A 27,888-nucleotide genomic window follows, 5' to 3' on the forward strand; every position below is an offset into this window, starting at 1 on the left:
GTATATTTGTAATGAACAAGTCAATTTTCTGGAGCAAGGCAGAAAGATGGTTTTCTATCACTGCCTTTAGGCTCCTGAGCTTTACATCAGGCCATAAATAAACCATTTCAGTACTCCAGCCATGCTTTAGCAGTATTTTATTATGCACATTTACAGAGTGTTGGATTCAGCAGTGTTCTACAGGGGACAGTAGTTGCATTCATGTAGCAAATGTTCCACAATACTTTCACTTTATCATAACCATACTATATACAATTGATGCTAACGTGATAAGCTAGATACAGTACTGCATAAATCAATATTGTATATAAATTATACACAAGACCTTTTACATGAAAAGGATGCCGAATGGCTTATATTTTTGATTAGAGAAAACATTGTAAGCACAAACTTAAGGAGGAAAAATATTTCTGGTTCCAATAAAAAGGATGTACAATTAATTTCAGTGAAGTGCTTTTTTTTGTTTTAAACTACAATGTGAAGTTTATTGCATAACACTCATACTGGCATTAAGGGGACAGTCAATCCATATACCTTTCCATTATCACCACCATCCATCGATTCCCTTCACCAGCCTCAATCATTTCCTTTCAAAACACTACGTTTGGTATTCAGAAATCATCTCTGACTTAAGCCAACTTGTTGTAAAATGTATGGCAAAAAAACAAGTGAGCTGACATTTTTCACAGCAACATCTAAACATGGATGTGAAAATCAGACACATCTATACCAAAAGACAGTTGTTTCACTTCTTAAAACTCTTTAAACATTGTGGGTATGGAAGCATCTTTAAAAACATGCCCATTGGCCAGGTACAGCTTATTAGAGCTGTTAATCAGATAGGTGGGAACATGTTGACAGCTCTTGGATAGACTACATTCACTTTCAAAAGGGAGGCTGTATTTAAACTGATAAGTGCAGATGTTCAGAATTTTTGATAGGAAAAGAATGTTACAAACATCATACAAATAAAAGGTTATATGGATGCATGGAACAGCCTCCTCGTGGAGTGGGTAGAGACAAGGACAGTATCTGGAATAAGCAGAGGGGCACTCAGAGAGTGGTAGAGATTATAAAGCTGAGTAGTTGGGGTGGATGGGCCATAATGGTCTTTTTCTGCCATCATGCTGTTAGCATTTGTAACAGAACAAAATATGGATCCTGGCAAAGTTAAGAAAAAAACATTGGCATAATCATTACTGAACATTCTGCAGAGCCTCCATTACTGTAAAACTTTCTGTTTTAGAAAGTGGAGGTAGTACCTATCTCTTGGGTAAGATGACAGTCCGATATTTTACAACACTAACACTTTACATTTGCTTTTGAGCTGGTCTTAAAGAGAATGACTTCTGGAATTCAGTTCCATGAGTCCCCATACTTGTATTGTCTCTCCTTTTATTCAGTCCTTCACACACCATCATAGCCTACATTCAAGTGGCATCAAAATGCACCTATCAACAACTTTTCTCCTTTCATCTTACTTTTCTCAACAATTGCACTTTCATTCTGACAAACATACAAAACCTTCAATAATTTAACTTAAGGGCAAAAATCATGCCATATAGTAACAAACATTCCAAGAAACAGGATCTTTTGAGCTCAAATGCTGACACCCTGACTCCTCATATCATTAAGCCAGTACAGTATATACAGTGTTGTCCAAGGCTGCTCAGTAAAGCCTCAAAGTGCCCCTTCATCCCAAGGCTTGTCCTTTGAAGTTCCACCATTGGGCTGAGCTGGGCTAGTCCGGCCCAACCAAGTCCCCCTCTGCTCTAAGACATTGTAGGATTCAGAGGGCAGTGAGGTGGAAAAGAGGGAAATGTAATTTATCAGACTTTACAGCTGTTTAAATGCTTGGCACTCTCTCTACCTCCAAGAACGCTTGCAGCTTCCATGACACTGAGCGCCGAGGCAAATCTGTTTTATCTTGACAACTAAGGAGATTTTCCTGGCTCCTCGCAAAATACTAGTTTAAAAATATTTTGGTTCTAAAGTAGGACAGTTAATCTAGCATCAGAACATACTGAACAGCATATCTGCACTTTGCAAAGATAACAAGCAGCAGCTTCTAAAAATTCCACCCACTTGGAAATACGTGACCAAGTCATTATTGGTTTAAAGGACAACTGACACTCCCCACCCCCCATCTGTGATAACACTGATAGCAAAGAATATGGTATGCAAGCACCTTTCCAATTCTAGTATTTTATTTTAAAAGTTGTAGTGTATTTTGCAATCTGCAGATATTTCAACTTTAATGCTGTCATTTGACAAGAAAAAGCACCATTGAAACCAAAATTACAGCTTGAAATCTCTTGCTGAAATGTTTTCGTGAAGGCTCCAGTGTCTCTTCATTTCCAGTTACAGGCAAAATATTGCAGCGCCAAACTTTAGGCAGATCTTGAAATTCAAGCAAGGGTTCGCTGTCTAGGCTTTATTCTTGGATATAGCTGTAAAATATTAACAAAATCAAAGTTACTGAGGTTTGAGAAGCTGAAAAGTTATGACATGCAGCCACTGGGGATAAAAAAAAATGTATATTTTAGTTGCCAACTCTGATTTTAAGCTAAGAAAACATACAACATGAGATGTCACAACCAGTTTTCTACACCAACTACTAAATGTGTTTACCAACCCTCTCCTGAAGGCACACCTATCCAGTCAGGTTTTCAGAATAGTTACAATGAATATGCATGAGAGAGATTTGCATACACTGATCTCATGCATATTCATTGTGGCTATCCTGAAAACCCGACTGGATAGGTGTGCTTCAAGGAGAGGGCTGGGAAACACTGTACTAAATCTTATTAGCGGATTAATTTTCACAGGACCTTAGAGAGTCAAAAACCAAGCTAAGTTTAAATTGCATTTTATTTTAAAATGAAGGCACTACTCAACAAATTGTTGATTTCATAATGAGCAGAATGAGGAGTGTTCACCTTTCCAGTTCTCTTACCAAATGCACCTTCTTAGAACCCTTTTATATAATTAACTCAGATCAACCATTTCATTCACACTTTTTAGGGCCTCTTAATGTTTCTCAAAGCTATATAATTCAAATGATCAATACTGTTCCTCTCTAGGCTACAGCTTCCTGCAATGGAATTCAAGGGCAGCCTACACAAACACACAGCAATGGTCTGCAGAGATACTGTCTCACAAAGAACCTACCCCCAGCAGATTTTTGGGCACATAGCCTTCCTTATCATTTAGACGAGCCCACCACCATTCTGTCTCCTTGTCATCTTTGCGGCTTAGGATGGTAATGGCATCTCCCTCATGAAATGACAACTCATCACTGTTTTGGGCTTCGTAATCCCAGAGAGCATACACAGTTCCTTTATTCATGACACCCAACTTTTCTTGAATACCTAAATTTAAAAAAGACAGAGCATGAAAAAAACAGGTTACATGCTTTGGAATGTAAATCACTTCATCCTTCCCACACTTGAAATTAAAAATTGTCCAGAGGTCTTAAGAATTAATGTCATATTTGATCACTTTATTGGTCAAAGTGTGAGCCTGATTTTTTATTTTGCCAGTCTAGGCAACCTCACTAATCAAAATTAAAGAGATTCTCTTTCCTTCATCCATCAGCTGTCAGTCTCCACAAACACTGAAGATTTCCTCAAGTAGGATCTTACTTCTGAATTATACTTTCACACAGGGACAGTCTTCTTGTAAGCAGGCTCTTCTTCCAGACAACTGGTTCTCTTTTGCCCTTACATGTCCTTGCTTTCCGCTAAGGATATCAACTTTCATATCATGGTAACTTTTATTTACATAATGGCTAGTTTATTTTCTCAGTCCTACAGAGCTCCCTTCCTTGGAAAGTTATCAGCCAAAAGTTACAAAAAACAGGAGACTGGGGAAGGACAACAAACTGAAGAATCCCTGTACTACAATACTGCTAAGCCAGTGATCAACATGGCTTGTTACCTCTTTGCTCTCTCCAAATGCAAAAGGTTTTATGCACTGTTTTTTTTTTGTGCACCTCTTAATTCTGTGCAAGGTTTGGCTACGTTTGTACAGTGCTCTATAAATTCATGGTCTGGGGAGGATGTGGCGCAGTGGCTGCCTTTCTGAAGTAATGGTGCTTAATCATAGAGCACACACATTCTGCTTGGATGGCTGAGAACACAATTTCCATTTACGAAACATATAACAGACTGAGAAAACCGTGAAAAACCAGAAACGTCCTGTCACAAGCAGTTAGTTACTTTTCCCAACGTACCGTACAAGAACTGGGAACACTGAATATAGGCCTCCTCCATCTCCTCACACTTGTCAGCAGCAGTTTCTAGGTCACTTATAGTTGTGGCAAAAATCGCTGCCCCTGATTCCACCAGCAGTTTGCAGAGATGAACACTGTTGCAGGAAGCAGCACAATGCAATGGAGTCCTGTAGCAACAGAAGATAAAACACTCAGTTAACGTAAGCATTTGAAGAATCAAGCATTTTACTTTTACATAGTAATATAGTAATGATGGCAGAAAAGGACCAAATGGGCCATCCAGTCTGACCAGCAAGCCTCTTATGGTCCTATCTTCCGCACTGTGGAGGTTACCCCTGTTTCTGTTAATCTTCATCCTACTATCTGGGGTCCACTAATGTGCTTCCGCTACATAAACACCAGAAATTATTTTCAGCCGCCATTTTAGGAATGTGTCATTTAGCCTATGGTAAGTCTGATTCAAATGTTATTCTAAACTATTCTACTTTATTCTTCCTATTGCAGCTATTTATTATTTGGGGGTCCAAAAAGACCCCAGAATTTGCAATTTTCAATTAAGCAAGTTTAAAAATGTATAACTACTGATTCTTTGCATTTTCAGTCGGTAAAAATGTCTACAAGAGGGTCTTCGAGGCAGAAATATGCTCGGTATTCTACTGCAGATGTTCTGAAAGCAATTTTCGAGGATAACGATGACTCTGATTTTGAAGATACAGACAACTCTGATGAGGCTGATCACATATCAGAGCAATCGGAACATAATGATACCAAATCCGGATTTTCAAGGTCAATCAACAAAACTGCATGGGGTCCATTTGGAGCCAGTTGGTAAGATTGTGATGTAAAATATGTTGGTAGGATGAAGGTTAAGGGCAGAAACTGACGCTCTTGCAGTTATTCAATAAGTCTTCTTGAAAATTCAAACAGTGCTGATGTGTTTCGCTTATGGACTTGGCCTTAGAAGCAGTCCTGTATTTTTTTTCCTTATGCCCCAGACCATAAAAGTCAGGACCTGTATTGGTGGTCATCTGAATCCAATTCCTCTTCCACCCCCACCCTCAAAGCGGAGAGTGATGGTGTAGTGACATTAAAAGCATCAAGACTTATTGGTTAAGGGTGATAATCCCTTTTGTTCAACTGCTGCTACCTCATAATCTGAGAATCAGAACCGGTGAGATTATCATTCACCATACAAAAGTGCATGTCCTACATCAACACCAATACAATAACAGGCAAAAATCTTTTCACAATCCACCCAATGTATTTAAGAAAATACTAGCAAATCTCCACACATTTGGAAAAATGTCTTTAGTTCAATGCATTAAAAATTTACTTCAGCAAAGTATGACAAAAATATTTATCAAGGCTCGACCCCTGCACCAAAAACTTGGGATATTAAAAGGGAACTTCAAATCTATCTAAGAACATAGAACATTACAAACTAAAATGATGAGACACTTTCAAACAAAGGGCCTTACCAGGGACATTGGTTTCTTCAGTTACTACCCTAACTCCTTCTGTAACTGTAAACTCCGTCTCCCTCAATTTCTCATCAATCTACAAACATCACACCCACCACCTATCCCCCCTCCTCCACTCCAACTTTATACTCTTTACAGCTTTGAGAACAAACCACTTTTGTTATGCAATTTATGATCCATAGCTCATTCTGCACTGACATGAGGAGACAGTAGCTATTGAAAACTTGATGTATTAAGTTAATCCAATAAAAATGGATCACTTACCACTTGTTAACCTTTATTTCTATGTATAGAAGAGTGCTACTATATATTACAACTGAACTACTAGATAATTTTTCAAAAGTTAAACTAGGAAGAACAAAAGATTTCTCTTGAATTTCTAAAAGGAAGTCAGAATTTTGAATGCTGCTTTGTTGCCATCATCACAAAGGGTACAACCAAAATCCTGAAGGACAGCCCAGGAACCTTTGAATGTCATCATGCAGGTACCCGAGTTCATTTCGCCATCTCCTTATATGCTGAGCAGTGTGTTTCACATTGCTGCTGCAAATCTGAGAGAAAGGGGATCTGAGGCTTTTGTTCCTAACAGATGAAGAAATGTTCTTGGAGACTGTTCCCAAATTCAGTAAAATTGCAATTTGGGAAGGGTGGGGGTGAAAAGAGGTATTGGATTCAGATGATAACCAACATGGGCCTTGACTTTTACGGTCTGGAGAACTGATATGCAGACAATAAGGGAAAGAGCACAGGACTGCTTTTAAGGCCAAGTCCATAAGGAAAGCACGTCAAGCAGAATGATCACCCAGCAAGAGAGAAACATGGGGTAACCTGCACAGTGCAGCAGATACTACCATAATAAGCTACTGGGTAGACTGGATGGACCATTTTGGTCCTTTTCTGCCATCATTATTATCTACTAGATAAAGGAGCCCTGACCGACGTGCCGCAAATGCGCAGTAGAGCGCAGCTCAACCGCGCATGCGCGGGTGAGCACGTCGGTCAGAGCTTGCCTGTTAATAAAAATGGCGCTGGGAGGAGCAGTAGCGGCGGCAGCGAGGACCAGTAGCGGCGGCGGCAGCGCACGCAAGGGAGGGAGGGACCTCCCCCCCCCCCGGAGATCTTCCATCTGCGCCATCTGAAGGGGCTGTGAATGAGCTGGGAGGGGAGGGGGGAGGGAGGAGAGAGTGAGGTGAGAACATAAGCACATGCCATACTGGGTCAGACCAAGGGTCCATCAAGCCCAGCATCCTGTTTCCAACAGTGGCCAATCCAGGCCATAAGAACCTGGCAAGTACCCAAAAACTAAGTCTATTCCATGCTACTGTTGTTAGTAATAACAGTGGCTATTTTCCAAGTCAACCCAATTAATAGCAGGTAATGGACTTCTCCAAGAACTTATCCAATCCTTTTTTAAACACAGCTATACTAACTGCACTAACCACATCATCTGGCAACAAATTCCAGAGTTTAATTGTGCGTTGAGTAAAAAAGAACTTTCTCCGATTAGTTTTAAATGTGCCCCATGCTAACTTCATGGAGTGCCCCCTAGTCTTTCTACTATCCAAAAGAGTAAATAACCGATTCACATCTACCCGTTCTAGACCTCTCATGATTTTAAACACCTCTATCATATACCCCAACACCTCTAGGAGGGAGGGAGGTGGAAGGGAGAATGAGAGGGAGGGGGAGGGAGGGGGAGGTGGAAGGGAGAATGAGGGGGAGGTGGAAGGGAGAATGAGGGGGAGGGGGGGAAGGAAATGGATCAAAAACATTTTTTTAATGTAGCCCGTTGTTATGGGCCTAACGGCTAGTATTACTATAAACTGGCGGAGGCTTATTTATCTCATTTGGCTCAGCAATGGATTGGGGATCTGGGTGTGGATGTGGAGGGAGGAAGATATGCAATTAGCATTTTCGTTGGTATATAAATATCTAATCTTGGCTAATTTCAGAGAAATTCAATTTAAGTTCCTCCCCTGGATATATGTTACTAGAAGCTTGGGAGTTAAAATGCATTTATGGGATTCAGACTTATGTACAAAACGTAATATCCAGAGAGAAACCTTTCCTCACAAGATCAAAAGATGTACTAAAATACAAATCTACTGGCAACAAATACGTACACTTTTGGATTGGTTCCTGGGACATCAAGCCCCCAGTCAAGGCAGTTGATATACTTAAATGTGATGGACAAAAGTCTACGGTTGCCCAGGGTGGGGGAAAGTTTATAATATTGGCATTACCTTTAGCCAAGAAGGAAATATTGCATAACTGGAAAAGTGATGCTTTACCATCTGTTCATTCTTGGAAGGAGTTAATGAAATGAATGGCACAGATGGAATTCATTAAGAGAAAGACCTTGCAACATCCAAAGCAGATAGCTGTGTATCATTGTGGGATATGGTGTGCAAAATGATTTAGTATATCACAGAGAATGAAGTATCAGCCGTGAGTACGTGCGGGTATGATTGTGGTATGAATGTGTGGGATGAGGGGGGGAGGGGGGGGGAATTGGGAGGGAGTACTCACAATCATTGTAGTTAGCAGAAAAAGGAAAATTGAGCCACTGAGCCTTGTTTAAATTTCTGTTTATTATGAATCTGTGACATTGTCTTTTGTTATGATCTGTGATAATTGCTCCTGTTGTGGGGGTTGATTATATTTTTGCTTTGTGACTCGAATAAAATAAAATTGCAAAACAAAAAATAAATATAATTCCAATGATGGCAGAAATCAAGTTTGCAAATCAGCGGGCACAGATTTTAAGCAAAATCGAGAGGTCAAAATTCAAAAGGTTTTGTCTGGCTAAATTTGGGTCTTAGCAGGAAAAAAGTGTTTTTTGCTGCCCATCTGACCAGCTACATTTTAACCAGGTAAAGTGATTACCAGGTTAAAACTTAGCCATATTAAAAAAAAAACAGAAAGGCAGGACAGTGATGTTCTGTGGACTTGGCTTAAATTTACCTAGCTAGCGCCGATATTAAGCACTAACCAGATAAAGTTAACCAGCTAAATCTAGTCAGAAAAACTGTAAGCATAAAGTTAGTTGGATAATATTAAAAAAAAAAAGGTAGCTGAGCATTAGCTAGTCCCTCCCTCCCCCCAAATCTCCTTAAAAAAAAAAGAAAAATTGGGTTAAGCAGAATCATGTTAAGTATGGCAAATCCCATCCTTTCCTCTATCTTCAAAATAATAATTGTATAAATCCCGACCCCCCACCCTGAACCCCCAAAAGGCTCTCAAATGTAGAGTGGGAAGCGTGGAGTGTCTTACCTCTCCCACTGGCTTAATGCACAAGTGCCTAGAGCTCTGATAGGTCCTGCACACCTTCACAGACAGCTGAAGGACCAGTCCCTGGCCTAGGAAATATGGATCTTATGTCGTCCTCAGATTTGTTAGTCCACAGTAAATACTAGGATAATCTTACCATCCATCACTGTCCGCTGCATTCACATTCACACCAAAATCAAGCAAGAATTTCACAATATGATGATGGCCGGCACACACTGCATTATGGAGGGGGGTGATTCCTTCATCGTTGGGTTTGCTGGGATCATCAACCTAATTAAGAACCACAGTTTAAGAATGCCAGTTTTCATCAATGGTAAATAAAAGTTCCCAGAAACACAGACAGTTCTCAGGGTGTACCTCATATATGATCCTTTGTACCAAGTCAAATTCCCCTTCCAAAGAAGCATCAAGAAGCAGAGCCAAGGGATTGAACTTAACTCTCAGCCCATGCCCAGTTCGTTCAGAGTTAGGTTTCTTCAAATTTGTGCGTTTTGTCTATTATTAAAACAAAAAATAGTGTAAATATCTGAACAGTAGAAAAAAATTGACAGTTTATTCTTCAGCAATAAGAAAATCCTGTACAATTGCATAAAACAGAGACCAGGACCTAACATCTTTGAAGCAGTAATATATTCCACTTCCACAACAGCTTTCAAGATTGGAAATTAGAGGACAATGATAAATGATAGGATTAGCAGGAAATAATTCTGCAGGTCTAGCATTTTAGCTATGCATGAGACAACTCAGCTTTAGCATGTTTTTTTCATAGAATCATTATGGAGCAAGCGCCATAAATTCAGAGCTAGGTAAGCTATGAGACTTTTTACATTTGATTTTGTTTCTCTCTCTCTGTCTATCCTCCTCAGGCCAGCTATTTGCTTTGTCAAAGGCTGTAGAGAATTCTTGGCCAGCAAGTCACCCCTATAACAGCTGTCCTCCCCCGAACCAGAGTGAATTATCTCTGTGACCAGCCTGAACAGGTTCAGCCCAACATGACCCAAATATGAATCTCCTGTGGCAGTCCAATCTCTTTCACTTAAAATCAAACAGTCTTTCCTGTTGCAATTCATTCAGAACTAAATGGTCCTATGTTTGGAGGAACCATTTTACCACTGTAAAAATAAGCTCTACATGGTGTCAAAGCTCTGTGACTGGCAAAACTGCATTACATGTTCCTTAATGTCATAGTGGAACTCACACCACTGAACATATGCCAGTGTAGAAAATGTAACCAGCATCAGAATACAACACTGATCTTTTCCTGGTCTTTGGCAATGCAGTTTGATCATAATTTTCAAATTAATATTGCAGAATTACACTGGTTAGCGGGAATAAAGTGTCAAACATATTTTGCATACACACCCTTTAAGAGTTCCCCTTTAAGCAAATATGCTAAAAAGTCAGGACGAGAATTGTATGCAGGAATGAAATTTCATACACAATGGGGAAATAAAATGAAAAGACCCCTACAATTACAATCAATTAACTTACTAAAGGAGCAGAGGGAGGGACAGCTGGTGGTAAGGAAACGATTTCATCTTCTACTGGAGAAATGTCCTCGGCTATGGGACTTGGAATCTCTGCAATGGGAGGCACTGGAGCAGGATTGTTGTTACTGTCTTCGGTCGTCTCAGGAGTTTGGACAGTGGTGTTGGTGCTGATCAGTTCTTCAGTGACCGCTGAAGGTAACTGATTATCATTGTCATCTGAAGAGGTCTGAGGCTCTGGGGGAAGAGGCGCCACGGACTGCACAGATACAGCCTCCTCAATATTGCCATTGGTGTTCGTATTTCCATTGTCAACATCTGCTAAGATGCCTATAAAATCTGGAGGGTTGCTCGGTTGATAAAAAGGTGGTGCCTCTATTCCTCCAGCAAGCGTATTGAAGCGTTGATAGAGTAATTTCTGTATATTGGGCCCACTTGGCCCTTCAGGTTCTGTGATAGAACTGCGTTTCTTTAAAGGTCTGGGAGCATTTGCCAGTTTTCTTCTCAGAGCCTCTAGATCTGCATCACTTTGATATCGCAGGGGAGAATGCACAATAGGTGTAAGTTTAGTAGGGCTTAGAGGGCGAGGAATGTTTTCCACACTACTACTGTCAGTGGATGGCGGAGCGTTTTCTAACCCTTGGTTGTTTTCAGTACTTTCATTTTGAAGCTGAGGCGAGTGTGAGGGCAAAGATCCATGCAGGAAGGATAAAGGTGATGGAGTAGCTGAGCCTGGCTGTAGTACGGGTTTTCCATATACTAAGGAAGAGATAAGAAAGAACAATGAAGGACTGTTGCAAAATGCCATTTTCAGTTAAACTGGCTAATTTTACCTAACTCTGCACATAAATCTGCTCTGTGGGAGATGTGTTGCCCAGCAAATGTTTAGCCAGCATTTAAGTTACTGTTATTCTGCGGTTCCAATGCACAGTGTCACCTATAATTCCAGACTGGATAGCACCCCACTACCAAAAATCACAAATGAAGTGCATTTTAATCAGACTCCTATCACTAAAGCCTAGAAAGTCAACATACCAAAATGTATTCATTGAGAATGGATATCTGGAAAACCATTCCTTAATATAACCAAGTTACACACCAAACATGATATTGTGGCATACATTTGCTTTGAATTACTGAAAATTTAATAAAACTCAAGTTTTTAATAATTACATCAGTATACTAAAAGGATGGGAGAACGAGAGAGATGTGGAGCAGCAGTGGACCAATCTAAAAGGAGCAATCACCAAGGCAACTACTCTATATGTTAGAAATGTAAAGAAAAGCAAAAGAAAATTGAAACCTATCTGGTTCTCAAAGGAGGTAGCTGACAAAATTAAAGCTAAAAGAACAGCATTCAAGAAATATAAAAGATCCCAAAGGGAGGAACACAAAGAAGAATATCTGATTCAACTGAGGGAGACAAAGAAATTAATCAAGTTGGCAAAAAGTCAAGCGGAAGAGAGGATTGCCAAGGAGATAAAAAATGGTGACAAAACATTTTTCAGATACATCAGCGAAAAGAGAAAAGTCCATAGTGGTATTGTGAAATTAAAAGGTGGTAATGATCAATGTGTGGAGAGAGACGAAGATATGGCAGAAATATTAAACGAATACTTCAGTTCTGTGTTCACTAAAGAAGACCCTGGAGAAGGACCATCTCAACACAACAAGAAACTGGAGGGAAGTGGAATAGATGAAAATCCTTTTACAGTAGAAAATGTATGGGAAGAGCTAAAGAATCTGAAAGTGGACAAAGCCATGGGGCCTGATGGGATTCATCCAAGGATACTGAGGGAGCTCAGAGATGTGCAGACGGGTCCGCTGTGTGACCTGTTCAATAGATCCCTAGAAACGGGAGTGGTACCGAGAGATTGGAGAAGAGCAGTGGTGGTCCCGCTTCACAAGAGTGGGAACAGAGAGGAGGCTGGTAACTACAGACCGGTTAGCCTCACTTCAGTGGTGGGAAAAGTAATGGAGTCACTGCTGAAAGAGAGAATAGTGAAATATCTACAGTCCGGAGAATTGATGGACCAGAGGCAACATGGATTCACCAGGGGAAGATCCTGTCAGACAAATCTGATTGACTTTTTTGACTGGGTAACCAAGGAATTGGATCAAGGAAGAGCACTCTATGTCATCTACTTGGATTTCAGCAAAGCTTTTGATACAGTTCCGCACAGGAGACTGGTGAATAAAACGAGAAGCTTAGGAGTGAGTGCCGAGGTGGTGACCTGGATTGCAAATTGGTTGACGGACAGAAGACAATGTGTGATGGTAAATGGTACTTTCTCTGAAGAGAGAGCGGTTTTAAGTGGTGTACCGCAAGGATCGGTGTTGGGACCGGTCCTGTTCAATATCTTTGTGAGCGACATTGCGGACTGGATAGAAGGTAAGGTTTGTCTTTTTGCGGATGACACTAAGATCTGCAACAGAGTGGACACGCCGGAAGGAGTGGAGAGAATGAGACGGGATTTAAGGAAACTGGAAGAGTGGTCGAAGATATGGCAGCTGAGATTCAATGCCAAGAAGTGCAAAGTCATGAATATGGGGAGTGGAAATCCGAATGAACTGTATTTGATGGGGGGGGGGGAAAGGCTGATGTGCACGGAGCAGGAGAGGGACCTTGGGGTGATAGTGTCTAATGATATGAAGTCTGCGAAACAATGCAACAAGGCGATAGCAAAAGCCACAAGAATGCTGGGCTGCATAGAGAGAGGAATATCAAGTAAGAAAAGGGAAGTGATTATCCCCTTGTACAGGTCCTTGGTGAGGCCTCACCTGGAGTACTGTGTTCAGTTCTGGAGACCGTATCTACAAAGAGACAAAGACAAGATGGAAGCGGTACAGAGAAGGGCGACCAGGAAGGTGGAGGATCTTCATCAGATGACGTACGAGGAGAGATTGAAGAATCTAAATATGTACACCCTGGAGGAAAGGAGGAGCAGGGGTGATATGATTCAGACTTTCAGATACTTGAAAAACTTTAATGATCCAAAGACAACGACAAACCTTTTCCGTAGGAAAAAAATCAGCAGAACCAGAGGTCACGAGCTGAGGCTCCAGGGAGGAAGACTAAGAACCAATGTCAGGAAGTATTTCTTCACGGAAAGGGTGGTGGATGCCTGGAATGCCCTTCCGGAGGAAGTGGTGAAGTCTAAAACTGTGAAGGACTTCAAAGGGGCGTGGGATAAACACTGTGGATCCATCAAGTCTAGTGGGCATAAATAGAGAGGAGGCAGCAAACACTGCACGGAGCGGCAGTAGCCACTGAGGCATTCACGGAGCGGGATGCCAGTGGCCAGTAGTTGGTGTTCCACCTTCAGGCAGCAAAACACTGCACGGAGCGGCAGTAGCCACAGAGGCCTTCACGGAGCGGGATGCCAGTGGCCAGTGGTTGGTGTTCCACCTTCACGGAGCGGAAGGATGGAGGGCTGACATCTCAAAAAAAATTAAAAAAAAACAAACAAGCAAACAAAACAGGGGTGGGTAAGGGGCAGGGGTGTGGCCTGCTGGTTGCGGCGGTTGTTACCCCTGATTGAGCTGGATGTTCACTAGGATGGCGCTGCTCTCTGCATTGGTGGAGGGGTGGAAGGGAATTGGGGCCGGAGGGTGCTGGAAGCCAATAGAGACGGGTGGGAGGGAGAAGAAAGGGGGAAAAAGAAAAATGGATAAACTGCGTGGCTTGCTGGGCAGACTGGATGGGCCGTTGGTCTTCTTCTGCCGTCACTTCTATGTTTCTATATTCTGATTACATAGCCAACAAAAATACTCTGAAACCACAACATACTGCTTTGAAATTAAGATGCTAGATGCCAACAATAGCACCCTCAGGTGGGTGGTGTTACACATGTCATTGGAATGGGCCCCTAAAGTGATTGACTGGGTTAGAAATTGGTTGCGTGGGAGGTGACAAAGGGTAGTGGTAAATGGAGTTCACTTCGAGGAGAGGAGCATTACTAGCAGTATGCTGCAGGGACCAATTCTTTCCAACATTTTTGTAAATATGGTGTAGAGGAATTGTCGGGAAAGGTTTGTATTTTTTTCAATGATACCAAAATCCGCAATAGGGTAGACAGCTAGGAAGGTGTAGAAAATATGAGGAGAGATCTATCGAAGCTCAAGAAATGGTCTAGAGTCTGGCAACTAAGATTTAATGCTAAAAAATGGATAGTTGTACATTTAGGCTGCCAAAACTCAAAGGAGAGATGAAATTCTTCTAAGCATGAAAGAAGAGCAGGATCTGGGAGTAATTGTATCTGATGATCTTAAGGTGGCCAAACAGGTGGATAAGGTGATGGCAAAGGCCAGAAAGATGCTTGGGTGCATATGGGGAGGTGATGATATCCCTGTATTTGTCCCTGGTAAGACTTCATTTGGAATGTGTGTACAATTGTTGAGACTGCACCTTCAAAAGGATATAAACGATTGGTGTCGATCCAGAGAATGGCTACTAAAATGGCCAAGGGTCTTCATTCTAAAGCATATGAAGACAAAGATCTAAACATGTATACCCTTGAAGAAAGACAAGATAGGAGAGATATGATAGAGATTTAAATATTTCCAAAGCGTCCATGCATAGGAGAGCAAGCCTCTTTCAATGGAAAGGGCTCTAGAATGAGGGGTCAAGGGATTAGGGTAAAAGGGGGTAGATTCAGGATTAATCTAAGGAAATATTTCTTAATGGAAAGGATAATGGATGCATAGAGCAGCCTTACCATGTAGATGGTGGAGATCAGAACAGTATCTGAACTGAAGAAAACATGGGATAAACAGAGGATCTCTGAAAGAGTAGAAGGAATTGTAAAATTGAATTGTTGGGTAGATGGGAAAACTAGATAGACCATATGGTCTTTTCTATCATCACATTTCTAGGTTTCTATTTCTTTTGGTAGTGCATGACAATGGAAGAACGCACCCTATGAAATAAACCTAAATGGCAAAAGAACATTTTTTAAAATGCTATATGCGTTTTGCATGCAGATTTAAGAAGGCACCACATAGTTCATTAAGAAATAACCAGGTGAACTACACGTTACCCTCGATTACCTAATATAATAATGAATAATAAATGTATGGGGAATAACATTGGAAAGACATCTTGAAAGGAATCTTAGTCAGTAAAAAGGAAGACACAGAAAGAAATCTGATCTGTATAATTGAACGTGATCATGTTGCATGCTCACTAGTGTAATTTGAAATTGTTAAAAACATTATTAAGAGGGGCAATTGAGCTCCATAGTCATATTTTCCAATTTTATAAACTGTGAATGTATGTGAAAAGTGTGGGTGGTATGCAAGTGTATGATGTGTGCATGGTTGAGAGAGATTTTTTTTTAATGTTTAATGCTTTTTGATATATGTTTTAAGGTATTTGAGGTATCAGTTTGTTTTGTATATATTTCTGATTTGAGAATTTGCAGAATATATATTTTTTGGAATAAATGTTTGATAAATACATCTCCTATGGTTATTTATGATAATATGCAAATCTATATATAAATTAATAATCAATAATTGAGAAAGTACTCTCATCAAGTATTATATATATATAGATTTAAGGTGGTACACATTTTTGCAAGTGTGATTTCCAATGTAACTCATACCAAGGGTACAAGACTAGGTATATTTCCTCTGCAGTAACTCTCTATTGGTAATTTCATTTTTTTAAATTAAAATTTGCTTGGCCATTTTCTCCTGCTCCTTTAGGCTTCCAGCTCAGATCACAACCAGCCTCTATTGGGTCTACATTGCCATGAACCTTTATTCACAACTGATTTTCTTCTCATTTTTAACCCTGATTCTCCTGTTTTAGCCTATCCATGATAGTGATAATACTTGGCCAGGGATGAGACTGCAACTCCATCTGGAATCTGGTACATATGTATCTAACGTCTAGCAACTAGATGTTGCTGTTGTGCAAAGGCTGGGGCTCCCTCGTTTAGGGCCGTAAATGCTACGTCTGCAGCATCTCCCGCTCTAGCTAATCAAAGTAGCATAAGCTGGGCTCAGGAAAAATACTCATGTACTGAGGAGATTGCTATCTATCTGCATGCTTCTCCCAGATGCCTTGGTGGGGAACACTGGAAGTTACTACAATCCACCCCAGGGCTGAGCTGCGCTCACCCCACATTCCTCGAGCAGCTGGCCAAGTACTGAGTAAGTTGCAGGCCTCTCTATTTCCTATGGCCCCACTACATTTTTTTCTTCTTGATGCTAAATTCTCCCCAGTCTTATTCCTTGCTGCAAACCATCATTAACACCAAGTCCACCTTCCTTATTTCCTACAATCTTTATCTCACCTGCCATTTTCTCATCTGCATTGTCCATTGCTCTTGAACGTCAAAATTTTCTCTCTCTTATCCAGCCATCTCCACTCTCCCCAACCGCATTCCATCCTTGTTGTCTTCAAAACTCTACCTCTCTATTCTCCTCCTCCTCTCAACTGGAGATATCAATCCCAATCCTGACCCTCCAAGGCAACTTTCACTGCACCTTTGTGTATCAAATCGTTACATCTCCATTCTTATCACTACTCCCCTTCTTCATCCCTCTTCTCTTTCTTTCTCATGCTCCCTGTGGAATGCTCACTCAATTTCCAAGATGCTTGCCTATATTCATGACCCTCTCTCATACTCTTCATCTCCTTGCCTTGACCAACACTTGGTTTTCCCTTGAGGACTTTGTTTCAGTTATTGCTCTCTGTTATGGAGGTTACACCTTTTCTCCCATACACCTCTCACAGTAAACTATGGTGGTGGTGTTGGACTGCTGCTCTCCCCCTCCTTTAGATTTCAATCCATTCTTCCTCCTCAATCCCACTCTTTTTCTTCCTTTGAGGGTCACTCCATCTGCCTATTTACCCTACTACCTCTTCGCTGACATTTATCAACTCTTGATATACCCCCCTCCTCCTTGCTCACTGGCTAATTCCTGGCTTTCCTTCTTCCTTGACCCATCTTCTCTTCCCCAGTTCTTTGTGACTAGTATCCATGTCGATGACCCCTCTTTTGTGTCCCAAAACTCCTATCCTTAACCTCCTCATTTGATCTCCAACTCTGTTATACAGCCCCTACTCACATGCATGGTCACTGCCTTGGCCTAGTCCTTTCCTTTAACTGCTGCCTCAAACACTTTCCACCTAAATTCTTCCTTTCTCAGACGATCAGATAAATTCCACACTAAACCACTCTCCTCCACAGTCTTGTAGAGTCACCACAACACCTTTATTAATCTCCAAGCTGTTGACCCTTGTATCCTTCTCCACAACTGTTTCAGCTCTGCCCAGCTGCAGAAGTCTCCTCTCCCCACCTCTCTGCCCTCCCCAGCTGCATGTCTAGTAGCAAATCCTTCTCTGACTCCCAGCTTCACCCCATGCCTAGTGGAAGACCCCCTTCCCTCTCCTCCTCAAACCTCAATGCTGTAGATCTGTGCAGCAGCAATGGCAATAACTGCAGAAACCGGATATAAAATCAGCATGAAGTCTGTGAGCTAGCAGGCGCTCACAAGCTCAGAGGCAGTCCCAGCCATTCTCCAAGCTTCATTGTACATATTCTGAAAACCTGATCAGCTGGGGGTCTTGCAGGACATTTGGAAACCATTGCCCCACAGCAGAGATTGGCAACTCCAGTTCCTGAGGACTGAAAACCAGTCAAGTTTTCAGGATATCCCTCATTGATCCACATGAGGGAGATTTACATGCCTACTGCCTCAGTTGTATAAAAATCTATTTCATACATATTCATTAGCAGTATCCTAAAAACCAGACTGGTTTTTTGTCCTCAAGGACTAGATCTGTCCACCCCTGCCCTAGGTGAACCTTCAACCCTTGCATCTCTCTCTCCCTCCAATTAACTTTCAAGTCCATGGACACCCCCCTGAGATTTTGATAATTAAATACAATAATCATTATGTCACCACTCCACCTTCCCCCAAACAATCCTGTAAAATCATATAGGTGACTATCATATTTTTAAATATTAAACTTGGTTTTGAATGCATATATATAAAACAAATGTTTCAGAAATCATATCCTGGTGCCTGATGAATGTCATCTGTAATTTTGGGGGATATATTGCAAACCATCCATCCCCCACCCTCCTCCCCATTTTTTAATTAAAAGAAATTCATACTATATTGGTTAAAAGATAATCTCTAAAACGGCTAGCTAGGCTGAACTGGGATGTTCCCCCTTACTACTCACCATAGGATAAAAATTCAAATTATGGTGTTATTTCAGAAATAGTGACAAAGCCCTTCCAATACTAGGTGCTTTGTGATCTAACAAAACCCTGCAAAAAAAAGTCCCTCAGATCCTATATTGGAAACCTGCCATACCAAAAGAGCACTAACTCCCAGCACTTAAACAATAACCCTGTATGAAAAGGCAGTACTGAAAAAACACTTCACCAGTACCTATATACACCTCCTATTGAAAAAGCAGAACAAGACATACTACAGATCCCTACACAGGACCTACATGCTAGCAGAACATCTCATCTCGGTCAAACACACAGAATGCAGACCCTCATCAAATCCAGAATAAAGGAACACAAATTAGAAATATGGAAAAACTCTATTATTTTTGTTCTGTTACCCATTCCAGTTTCACTCCCTCCCTTCCTGTTACTTAAAGACAGATGGGGGGGTGGGAAGAAGAGGGAGCTGGGTTAGGGAGCATGGGATTCATCTTTGCTCTGCACTGTGCTCTGTCAGCAACAGTCTCGCACATCCCTTTGGTTCCTTGCATGCTTAGGAAGGAAGGTACTGGAGCAGGTGGCAGAGAGGTATTGTCTATGCCTGAGATTTGAGGCACTAGCCAACAGAGTCATCAGGGCCTCCTGCTATGCCTGTAGGTAAAAGCAACCCTGCTGCTGATGCCACCTTGGGCCTGAAACTGGGGCAGCCATTCTCCTTGTCCCTGGTTCTCCTGCTTTCACTTAGGGCTCAATTGCGTCAGTGCTGCTACAGGAATGCCAACAGAATCTCCAGCCAAGACACCATGCAGCAGACCATGCTGCTTAAAAGAGCAAAGCAGCAAAAATAACATACTTACCCGCTTTAACAGACTTATTTAGTGTATTGTACACAGCTTGTGGGTAGTTCTTTGGTGGAGTTGCTTGCTGAAGATACATTGAGTAAATGGAACTAGAGTTCACGGTCTGAGGTCCTTTTCTGGGAGACTGAGGCCTTGACCCTTTGTCAGCTAGAAAAGGTCTGATTGCCACAGTTAAGGGAGGGTCAGACCTGCCGTCTCCACCGGGGAACATGGGAGCAGCAGTGTGCTGATACGTGGGACTTGGTGGTACTGAAATTCTCTGCTGTATCTGTTGTGAGGAACCAGGCTGATGTATATTGTCTGATGGTGGGAGTGGAAGGGGTCTTGGACGATTTAGCATACTGGTCCCAGGTCTCGGTAGACTGCTGTCCTTCCTCCTTTCCAGTGAATTTGTACAACCTGTACCCAAAGAGACTGCACTTGGGTAGGTCCCATAGTTATGCGGCAGCTGCTTACTTAAACCAGATATTGGTTGAGTTATTTTCCCCACATCAGGGCCCTAAACAAAACAGAGTAAATTAAAGAGAAAACCAATAAGGATCAGCAGGTCATGTTTTCATATCCAACAATAATTTGCATTTCATAGCTTCCAATTATTGTACCATAACAATCAGAGCCGGTGCAAGAATTCTGGTGCCCTGAGTTCTTGAGGGTGCATAACTGAAAGTAAGCCTTCACAGTTAGGCAACCCCTTCCCCAGCTTATCTATTGGTGACAGCTCCATCACAGCGCTCACTCTTACTAGCAGAGGTGGCTCTAGCATAGTGCTCCCTTCTTTGGTGGCATTGGATCTGGTACAGCACTCCTCTGGGCCTCGTACTGGCAGGATTTTGCTGCCCCCAAAATTTTGGCGCTCTAGGCAACCGCCCAGTTTGACTAATGGAAGGTTCGGCCCTGATAACAATGAAACGAATCATTGTGCTAAAAATCGAGGATCCCAAAACAGAGCTGGTTTTCAGGATAAACGCATTATACAAATTAGCCTGGTTCTTAGACCACATGCAAACATCTTAATTAAGGCTATCCTGAGAAATACTGTGCTAACAATGTAATACATTTCTCCTCCCAATTCATGGCTTGCTAACGTGGCACAGTCAATCAACATGACACTTCTGAAGAATGCTATTGATGGGAATTTGTGCATTACTTCACACTCAATGCTGTTATTTAGATTCACTGATATATGAGTTAATTCTCATGCTATCAAGCTTCCCTTTCAAGCTCCTAAAAAGAGAGGTATTTCTGCTATTGTGCTCACTACAGTAGTATGCTACTGCCAAAAGGTAGATATATCTGGTCCCCTTTTACTTTGAGGCTGCATGTGCAGTTTACACAGTGTCATCCTAAGACAAAAATCTGTCTGTATTTTCCAAGTCAAGACTGTCCTGGCATCTAATAGATTTTATGTATATTTATTCAGCAATTTTTCATACTTGAAATCAAATTTTTATCAGCAAAGCCCAGGGTCTTGTTTGAGATAAACTCCTGTATTTGACCTAACTAGCTTTTCTCCATCATCTAGTCCATATTTTCAGATTAAATTCATTTTAACTAAAATGCGTAATGCACTACAGTATATTTGGTTTGTACGCCGCTGCCTTTACACACCAAATTATCAACTTCATGAAAATGGTATTATAACCGAAATTTGTAATATAATCTATACTCCTAGATAATAAAATTAGGGAAAATATGGCAATCCACAAACCAGAGTAGTGGTAATAAAAACTACTTATTGTACCATCTTGTCACAATAAAAGCAAAAGCTGCATAGATTTCAGGACCTACAACAGCCAACCACAAACTGCATGAAACATACCAACTTATCCGTGGTTCCCACCACTGAAGGCATAGGCTGATTGGAGATGGCTACAGGTTTTAAAGCAGTGTCCATGTTAGATTCCTTCCAATCTGTGCTGGAGATTGGAGATGCTTTCATTGTCGATGCTGCCCCTTGTTTAAGTGTTGGCCAATTCCCATCATTAGCTGAAAGATAAAACATGCCCTATATAAGGTTGCGTAGGCTTAAAAATTCAAACAGACGGCCATCATTTAAAGAGGCTAAAAGAGGAAAAGCAATAGCACTAACAAAAAGCAGTTCAGCTGTAATGCGAAAGCCATTCAGAACAGGATACTAACAATTCATCAAGATTTTCATTAATTTTTGCTGTCAAATAATACTGGTACTGTTTTGCTTTACGGTACAAACGGGAACATTTTTAAAGAATATGGTTAAAATTAGTAAAATTGGGATGACTGGTGTGTGTTTATAGCGGTGGTGCAGCAACAAAGATATGCAAACTGATTCAACACAGATGGCTACGGCTCTTCAGGAACTGGCTCTGAAGGTTAAGTCAGTTCTGTTGCTTCAATTTGCACATCAGCAAAATAAAATCAAAGTAAAAGGAGATTAAAGCATAGCCTAGACAAACAGTAAGTACTCTTATCTTTAAATCACATAAAAAGTATTCTGCTGTGCAAATTTCAATTTGTTAATCCTAAAATCATTTTTAAAAAATACTTTCACCATCCTCTATGGTACAGCTTCACATAGTAACACGGTAGATGACAGCAGGAAAAAAAAATGAATTGACCCAGTCTGCCCAGCTATTTCTGTCCATGCTGTAGATATATCTCAGTTGCTGGTCATGAAAACTTGACTGCTTGTAAGATATCACTCTTTATCCAAGTCATTTTTTGTTAGCTTTCTAATTGGTTCTCCACCAGCCTGGGTAGGTGACCATATAAAACCCCACAATTAATCCAATACCCAGCTTCCATCCCCATGTCCCATCACCAAGTCCTACAACAATCACAACAGCTACCAAGACTAGTGAGACTGTTGCCAGAACATCCGGCCTTTCGTGGCCTTGCTGGACAGCACCTGGCCACCACTAACCTGTTGGCACCAACCTAGTTAGTTTCTGAAGAGTTGTAATCTGCTGATACCAACCTGCTAGCCCATGGCCTGCAGTATCACTTTCACCACCCTTTTTCATCTTTATCACCTCTCCCTTTTACTCTGCTCTTGAGGAATGAAGGGTCAGTTATTTACAATACTCTACCCTCCCACTTCTGTTCCTACCACTCTCATAGAATACATCAGCAGTTAAGGATCATTAGGCCCATCCAGTCTGCCCAATTTCATTCCTGGTACAATGCCACAGACCCCAGCGGATCCCTGGGCTTTCCCCTCACGTGCCAAGCCACACAGTGGCTCAATATGAACCTTTAAGTGGTTCTTTTTATCATTAACATTTAATAAAACGGAGGGAAAACTTCCAGTCCATGGTTGACATTTGCAATTTTTCAACCCACCTCTAATTAGAACAATGCTCAAGCAAGGAAAGAGCACAATACTCCCCTTTTAATACTCCCAAACAATTTAGGATCTACCTTGCGGCAATTCTGCCCCATTCTATCCCTGTGACAAAACTCCTTACTGAATAAACTCCTCTGGTATTAATATTATTATGTTTTCATGAATAATTCAAATTCGTTATGATAATTTTCTTAAATGCTGCAGTAGATACCAAAAACCTATTAAGAGATGAAATGCAAAAATTTTAGGAACAGGCCGTAGCATCTAAAGACCATATTCAATCAAGAGTTTTTGCAAGACACAAGGGATCTTTTGATGCATCAAGTCCTAAATGTCTGACATATTTTTGATTAATCAACTGAAAATTTCAAGAGATAAACATGCTGTTTTAGACCTAGAATAACTGTATATAAATTAACGTATTCCATGGTTAATTAAACCACCAAGGATACTCTTCCACACTGCTGGAGTGATCAACGTGTATACAAAATGCAGTTATTTCTAAACCTTGCAAGGAATAAACCATAAGCAGAAATCATAATTTTCCAAATAATAATAAAACTGAAAATCCACTTGCAATGTCTCAGCATATAAAGGCCTCTCCCGTAGTCTAGCCAGCATGAGACAGCAATTAAAAGTAACAATAATGCAACACAGAAGAGAAAACAAACCAAAACAAATATTACTTAAAATTGAACTCCTGGTTTTCTGATCTTATCCACTTTAGGGTAGATTTTCAAAGGGGTACGCCTGTAATATACGCGCGTACCCCCCGAAAACCTACCCCAAACCCCCCCTGCGCGCGCCGAGCCTATTTTGCATAGGCTCGGCGGCGCGCACAAGCCCCGGGACGCGTGTAAGTCCCGGGGCTTACATGGAGGGGCGTGTCGGGGGGGCATGTCGGGGGCGTGCCAGGAGTGATGCGGCGTTACGGGGGGCGGCGCCGCGGGCGTGGTTTCGGCCCGGGGGCGTGGCCACGGCCTCCGGACCAGCCCCCGGACTGGAACATGGAGCGCGGCAGCCGGCCCGGCGCGCACAAAGTTACGCCTGCTTCCAGCAGGCGTAACTTTGCCGACAAAGGTGGGGAGGGGGGGTGGAAGGAAAGTTCCCTCTGAGGCCACTCCCATGTCGGAGCGGCCTTGGAGGGAACGGAGGCAGGCTGCGCGGCTCAGCGCACGCAGGCTGCCGATTTTGGGCAGCCTTGCGTGCGCCGACCCCGGATTTTAATGGATACGTGTGGCTACGCGCGTATCTATTGAAATCGCGCGAACAAAAGTACGCGTGTGCGCAGATTTATAAAATCTGCCCCTTTATGTCAATTGCTATTAGTTCAAATTGTTTACTTCTTTGCAACGTGAAGGTACAAATGATGTGTTTGTAAGCTAAATTTTCTAATATGTTGTAACTTGCTTTAAATAATTGCGTACTCAAAAAGGCAGGATATTAAATAGATAAATAATCAGTCAATAAGATAAAGCTAAGAACTGGATTGGTTTCTACTATTACCATGTTTCTAGTCCCATGCACTACAATTTGATACCTGTCCATATATATGTTGCCATTTTATAATTCTTATTGTTTAATTTTATGCATTTCCTAAAGCACAGTAAGGGTTGTGCTGAAGTCATTTTAGTCCTTACTTTAAGACTTATTTTCTATACCCTATAGCATTAACTACTGCAGTCATTGTAATATAACTAAAGACTGAAAATCAGCATTATCACAAATTGTGTACATTTTATTCCACAAATGCTACAGCAATCATTCACTTAAACCTGTTTGCGCCTTCTCTTTTCATAACATATACACACTTGTTTTGACACTTTCTGTACTACACAACATGGATGTAAAAAAAACAAAACAAAAAAGATCCACCCACAAGAAGCCATACAAAAAAGCTGTGACTGAACTTTAAATGTATACATCAATATAAGACTGCAATGTAAGGCAAGAAACAGCTTTATATCTCTGGCAATGCAGACATTATAATCATATGCCATTAAAGGCTCATATATCTTTCAAATACTTGCAATAAACTTTGCACGACACAACGACCAGACCCAGAAGAGATACATCCAACAGGTAATTATCTCAATGAATAGGCATAGAGGAAAATGTCCAAGTCACACTATTTTCCTATGTTCTGAAACCCAACACTGGGTTTGTGAACAAAAGATGATATTTTAACTTGGACATTGTCCTCTATACTTATCTATTGAGATAAGTATCTGCTGGGTGTATCTTTCTGGGACTGGTCGTTGTGTCGTGCAAAGTTTATTGCAAGTATTTGAAAGATATATGAGAATTTAATGGCAAATGATTATTTCTCTGGCAATGCAGATATTATAAAGGTGGTTTTTTTCTTTACATTGCAACCATATGATGACCACATTTTAAGTGAAAAATCACAGCTTTTTCAGATGGTTTCTTGTGGGTTGATATTTTTGCAACATAATACAACATAGTAAATAACAGCAGATAAAGAACAAAATGGTCCACCTAGACTGCCCAGCTAGGTGATAGGGTTGTTACTGCTGCTCCATGCATAGAGAAATGGTATACAAAAAGTTATTGTATGTTACCCCATTTCTTCCTGTAGCAAAGTATTATAGAAACATAGAAATGACGGCAGAAGAAGACCAAATGGCCCATCCAGTCTGCCCAGCAAGCTTTCGTACTTATTTTTCTCATACTTATCTGTTACTCTGACCACTGAGGTCAGGGCCCTTATTGGTAACTTTTTGGTTCTAATTTCCTTCCACCCCCACCATTGATGTAGAGAGCAGTGCTGGAGCTGCATCAATGTGAAGTATCAAGCCTAAATGGTTAGGGGTAGTAACCGCCGCAATAAGCAAGCTACTCCCACGCCTATTTGTTTATCCAGCCTGTGCAATTTAGTCCTTGTTGGTTGTTTGAATATAAATCCTCTTTTGTCTCCCCTGCCATTGAAGCAGAGAGCTGCTTGGATATGCAATGAAAGTGAAGCATCAGGCTAATTTGGTTTGGGGTAGTAACCGCCGTAACAAGCCAGCTACTCCCACGCTTATTTGTGAATGCAGATCTTTTTTCCCACAATTCCTCTTGCCGTTGAAGCATAGAGCAATGTTGGAGTCACATTACCTTGTGTATGTTTATTGAATAAGGGTAGTAGCCATCATTCCCGCAAGCCACCCCCCATGCCTCTTCTCTTCATTTCATTCCATTCACATCCTCAAGACTTTATGGATCCCCAGCGTTTATCCCATGCCGTTTTGAAATCCTTCACAGATTTTCCTCCGGAAGGGCGTTCCAGGCATCCACAACCCTCTCCGTGAAGAAATACTTCCTGACATTGGCTCTGAATCTTCCTCCCTGGAGTTTTAAGTCATGACTCCTGGTTCTGCTGACTTTTTTCCAACGGAAAATTTTTGTCGTTGACTTTGGATCATTAAAACCTTTCAAGTATCTGAAAGTCTGTATCATATCACCCCTGTTCCTCCTTTCCTCCAGGGTATACATATTTAGATTCTTCAATCTCTCCTCATAAGTCATTCGATGAAGACCCTCCACCTTTTTGGTCCCCCTTCCCTGGACCGCCTCCATCCTGTCTCTGTCCCTTCTGAGATACGGTCTCCAGAACTGAACACAGTACTCCAGGTGAGGCCTCACCAAGGACCTGTACAAGGGGATAATCACTTCCCTTTTCTTACTCGTTATTCCTCTCTCTATGCAGCCCAGCATTCTTCTGGCTTTAGCTATCGCCTTGTCACATTGTTCCGCCGACTTCAGATTGTTAGACACTATCACCCCAAGGTCTCTCTCCTGCTCCATGCACATCAGCCCTTCACCCCCCCATCGAATACATTTCTTTCGAATTTCCACACCCTATATGCATGACTCTGCACTTCTTGGTATTGAATCTCAGCTGCCATATCTTCGACCAGTTTTCCAGCTTCCTTAAATCCCATCTCATTCTCTCCACTCCTTCCGGCATGTCCACTCTGTTGCAGATCTTAGTATCATCCGCAAATAGACAAATCTTACCTTCTATCTCGTCCATGATTTCGCTCACGAAGATATTGAACAGGACCGATCCCAACACCGACCCTTGCGGCACTCTGCTCATCACCGTTCTCTCTTCCGAGTAAGTTCCATTTACCATCACACATTGTCTTCTGTCCTTCAACCAGTTTGTTATCCATGCCACCACCTTGGCACTCACTCCCAAGCTTCTCGTTTTATTCACAAGGCTCCTGTGCGGGACCGTATCAAAAGCTTTGCTGAAATCCAAGTAGATGACATCAAGTGCTCTTCCTTGATCCAATTCTTTAGTCACCCAATCAAAAAAGTCTATTAGATTCGTCTGACAGGACCTTCCCTTGGTGAAACCATGCTGCCTCTGGTTCAGCAATTCTGCTGCTTGTAGATAGTTCACTATTCTTTCCTTCAGGAGTGACTCTAATACTTTTACCACCACCGAGGTGAGGCTAACCGACCTGTAGTCACCAGCCTCCTCTCTGCTCCCACTCTTGTGAAGAGGGACCACTGTCGCTCTTCTCCAATCACTCGGCACCACTCCCGTTTCCCGGGATCTATTTAACAGGTCACACAGCAGAGCCGCCAGCACATCTCTGAGCTCCCTCAGTATCCTGGGATGAACCTCATCAGGCCCCATGGCTTTGTCCACTTTCAGTTTTCCTATCTCTTCCCATGCATTCTCTTCCATAAACAGAGTTTCATCCATTTCATTCTCCTCCAGTTTCTTGTTAATTAGCAACGGTCCTTCTCCGGGGTCTTCTTTAGTGAACACCAAACTGAAGTATTCGGTTAATATTTCTGCCATTTCTTTATCTGTCTCCATCCATTGATCCTTTTCACCTTTCAATTTCACTATACCACTTTGGACTTTTCTCCTTTCACTGATGTATCTGAAAAAAGTTTTGTCACCTCGCTTTACCTCTTTGGCAATCCTTTCTTCCGCTTGACTTTTCACTTTCTTGACTACTTTCTTCGTCTCCCTCAGTTTTATCAGATAT

The 27,888-nt window shown here is 41.6% G+C and overlaps 1 protein-coding gene across 4 annotated transcripts in view; it reads right to left on the reverse strand.

Moving 5' to 3' along the window:
* Positions 1 to 120: 120 nt before the first annotated feature.
* PPP1R13B (protein phosphatase 1 regulatory subunit 13B) overlaps positions 121 to 27,888 on the reverse strand; it is a 200,771-nt gene continuing 173,003 nt past the window's right edge. For all 4 annotated transcript variants that reach the window (XM_029598045.1, XM_029598044.1, XM_029598043.1 and 1 more), the window contains 8 exons: positions 21,371 to 21,537; positions 19,549 to 20,050; positions 10,498 to 11,252; positions 9,364 to 9,501; positions 9,143 to 9,276; positions 4,235 to 4,401; positions 3,172 to 3,371; positions 121 to 2,450 (listed from right to left, as the gene is read on the reverse strand). In XM_029598045.1, coding sequence (XP_029453905.1) covers positions 2,409 to 2,450; positions 3,172 to 3,371; positions 4,235 to 4,401; positions 9,143 to 9,276; positions 9,364 to 9,501; positions 10,498 to 11,252; positions 19,549 to 20,050; positions 21,371 to 21,537 — 2,105 coding nt within the window. In that variant the 3' untranslated portion in view covers positions 121 to 2,408. The remainder of the gene's footprint in view (positions 2,451 to 3,171; positions 3,372 to 4,234; positions 4,402 to 9,142; positions 9,277 to 9,363; positions 9,502 to 10,497; positions 11,253 to 19,548; positions 20,051 to 21,370; positions 21,538 to 27,888) is intronic.

This window comes from Rhinatrema bivittatum, chromosome 4 (assembly GCF_901001135.1).
Source record: "Rhinatrema bivittatum chromosome 4, aRhiBiv1.1, whole genome shotgun sequence".
Taxonomy (NCBI): Eukaryota; Metazoa; Chordata; class Amphibia; order Gymnophiona; family Rhinatrematidae; genus Rhinatrema; species Rhinatrema bivittatum.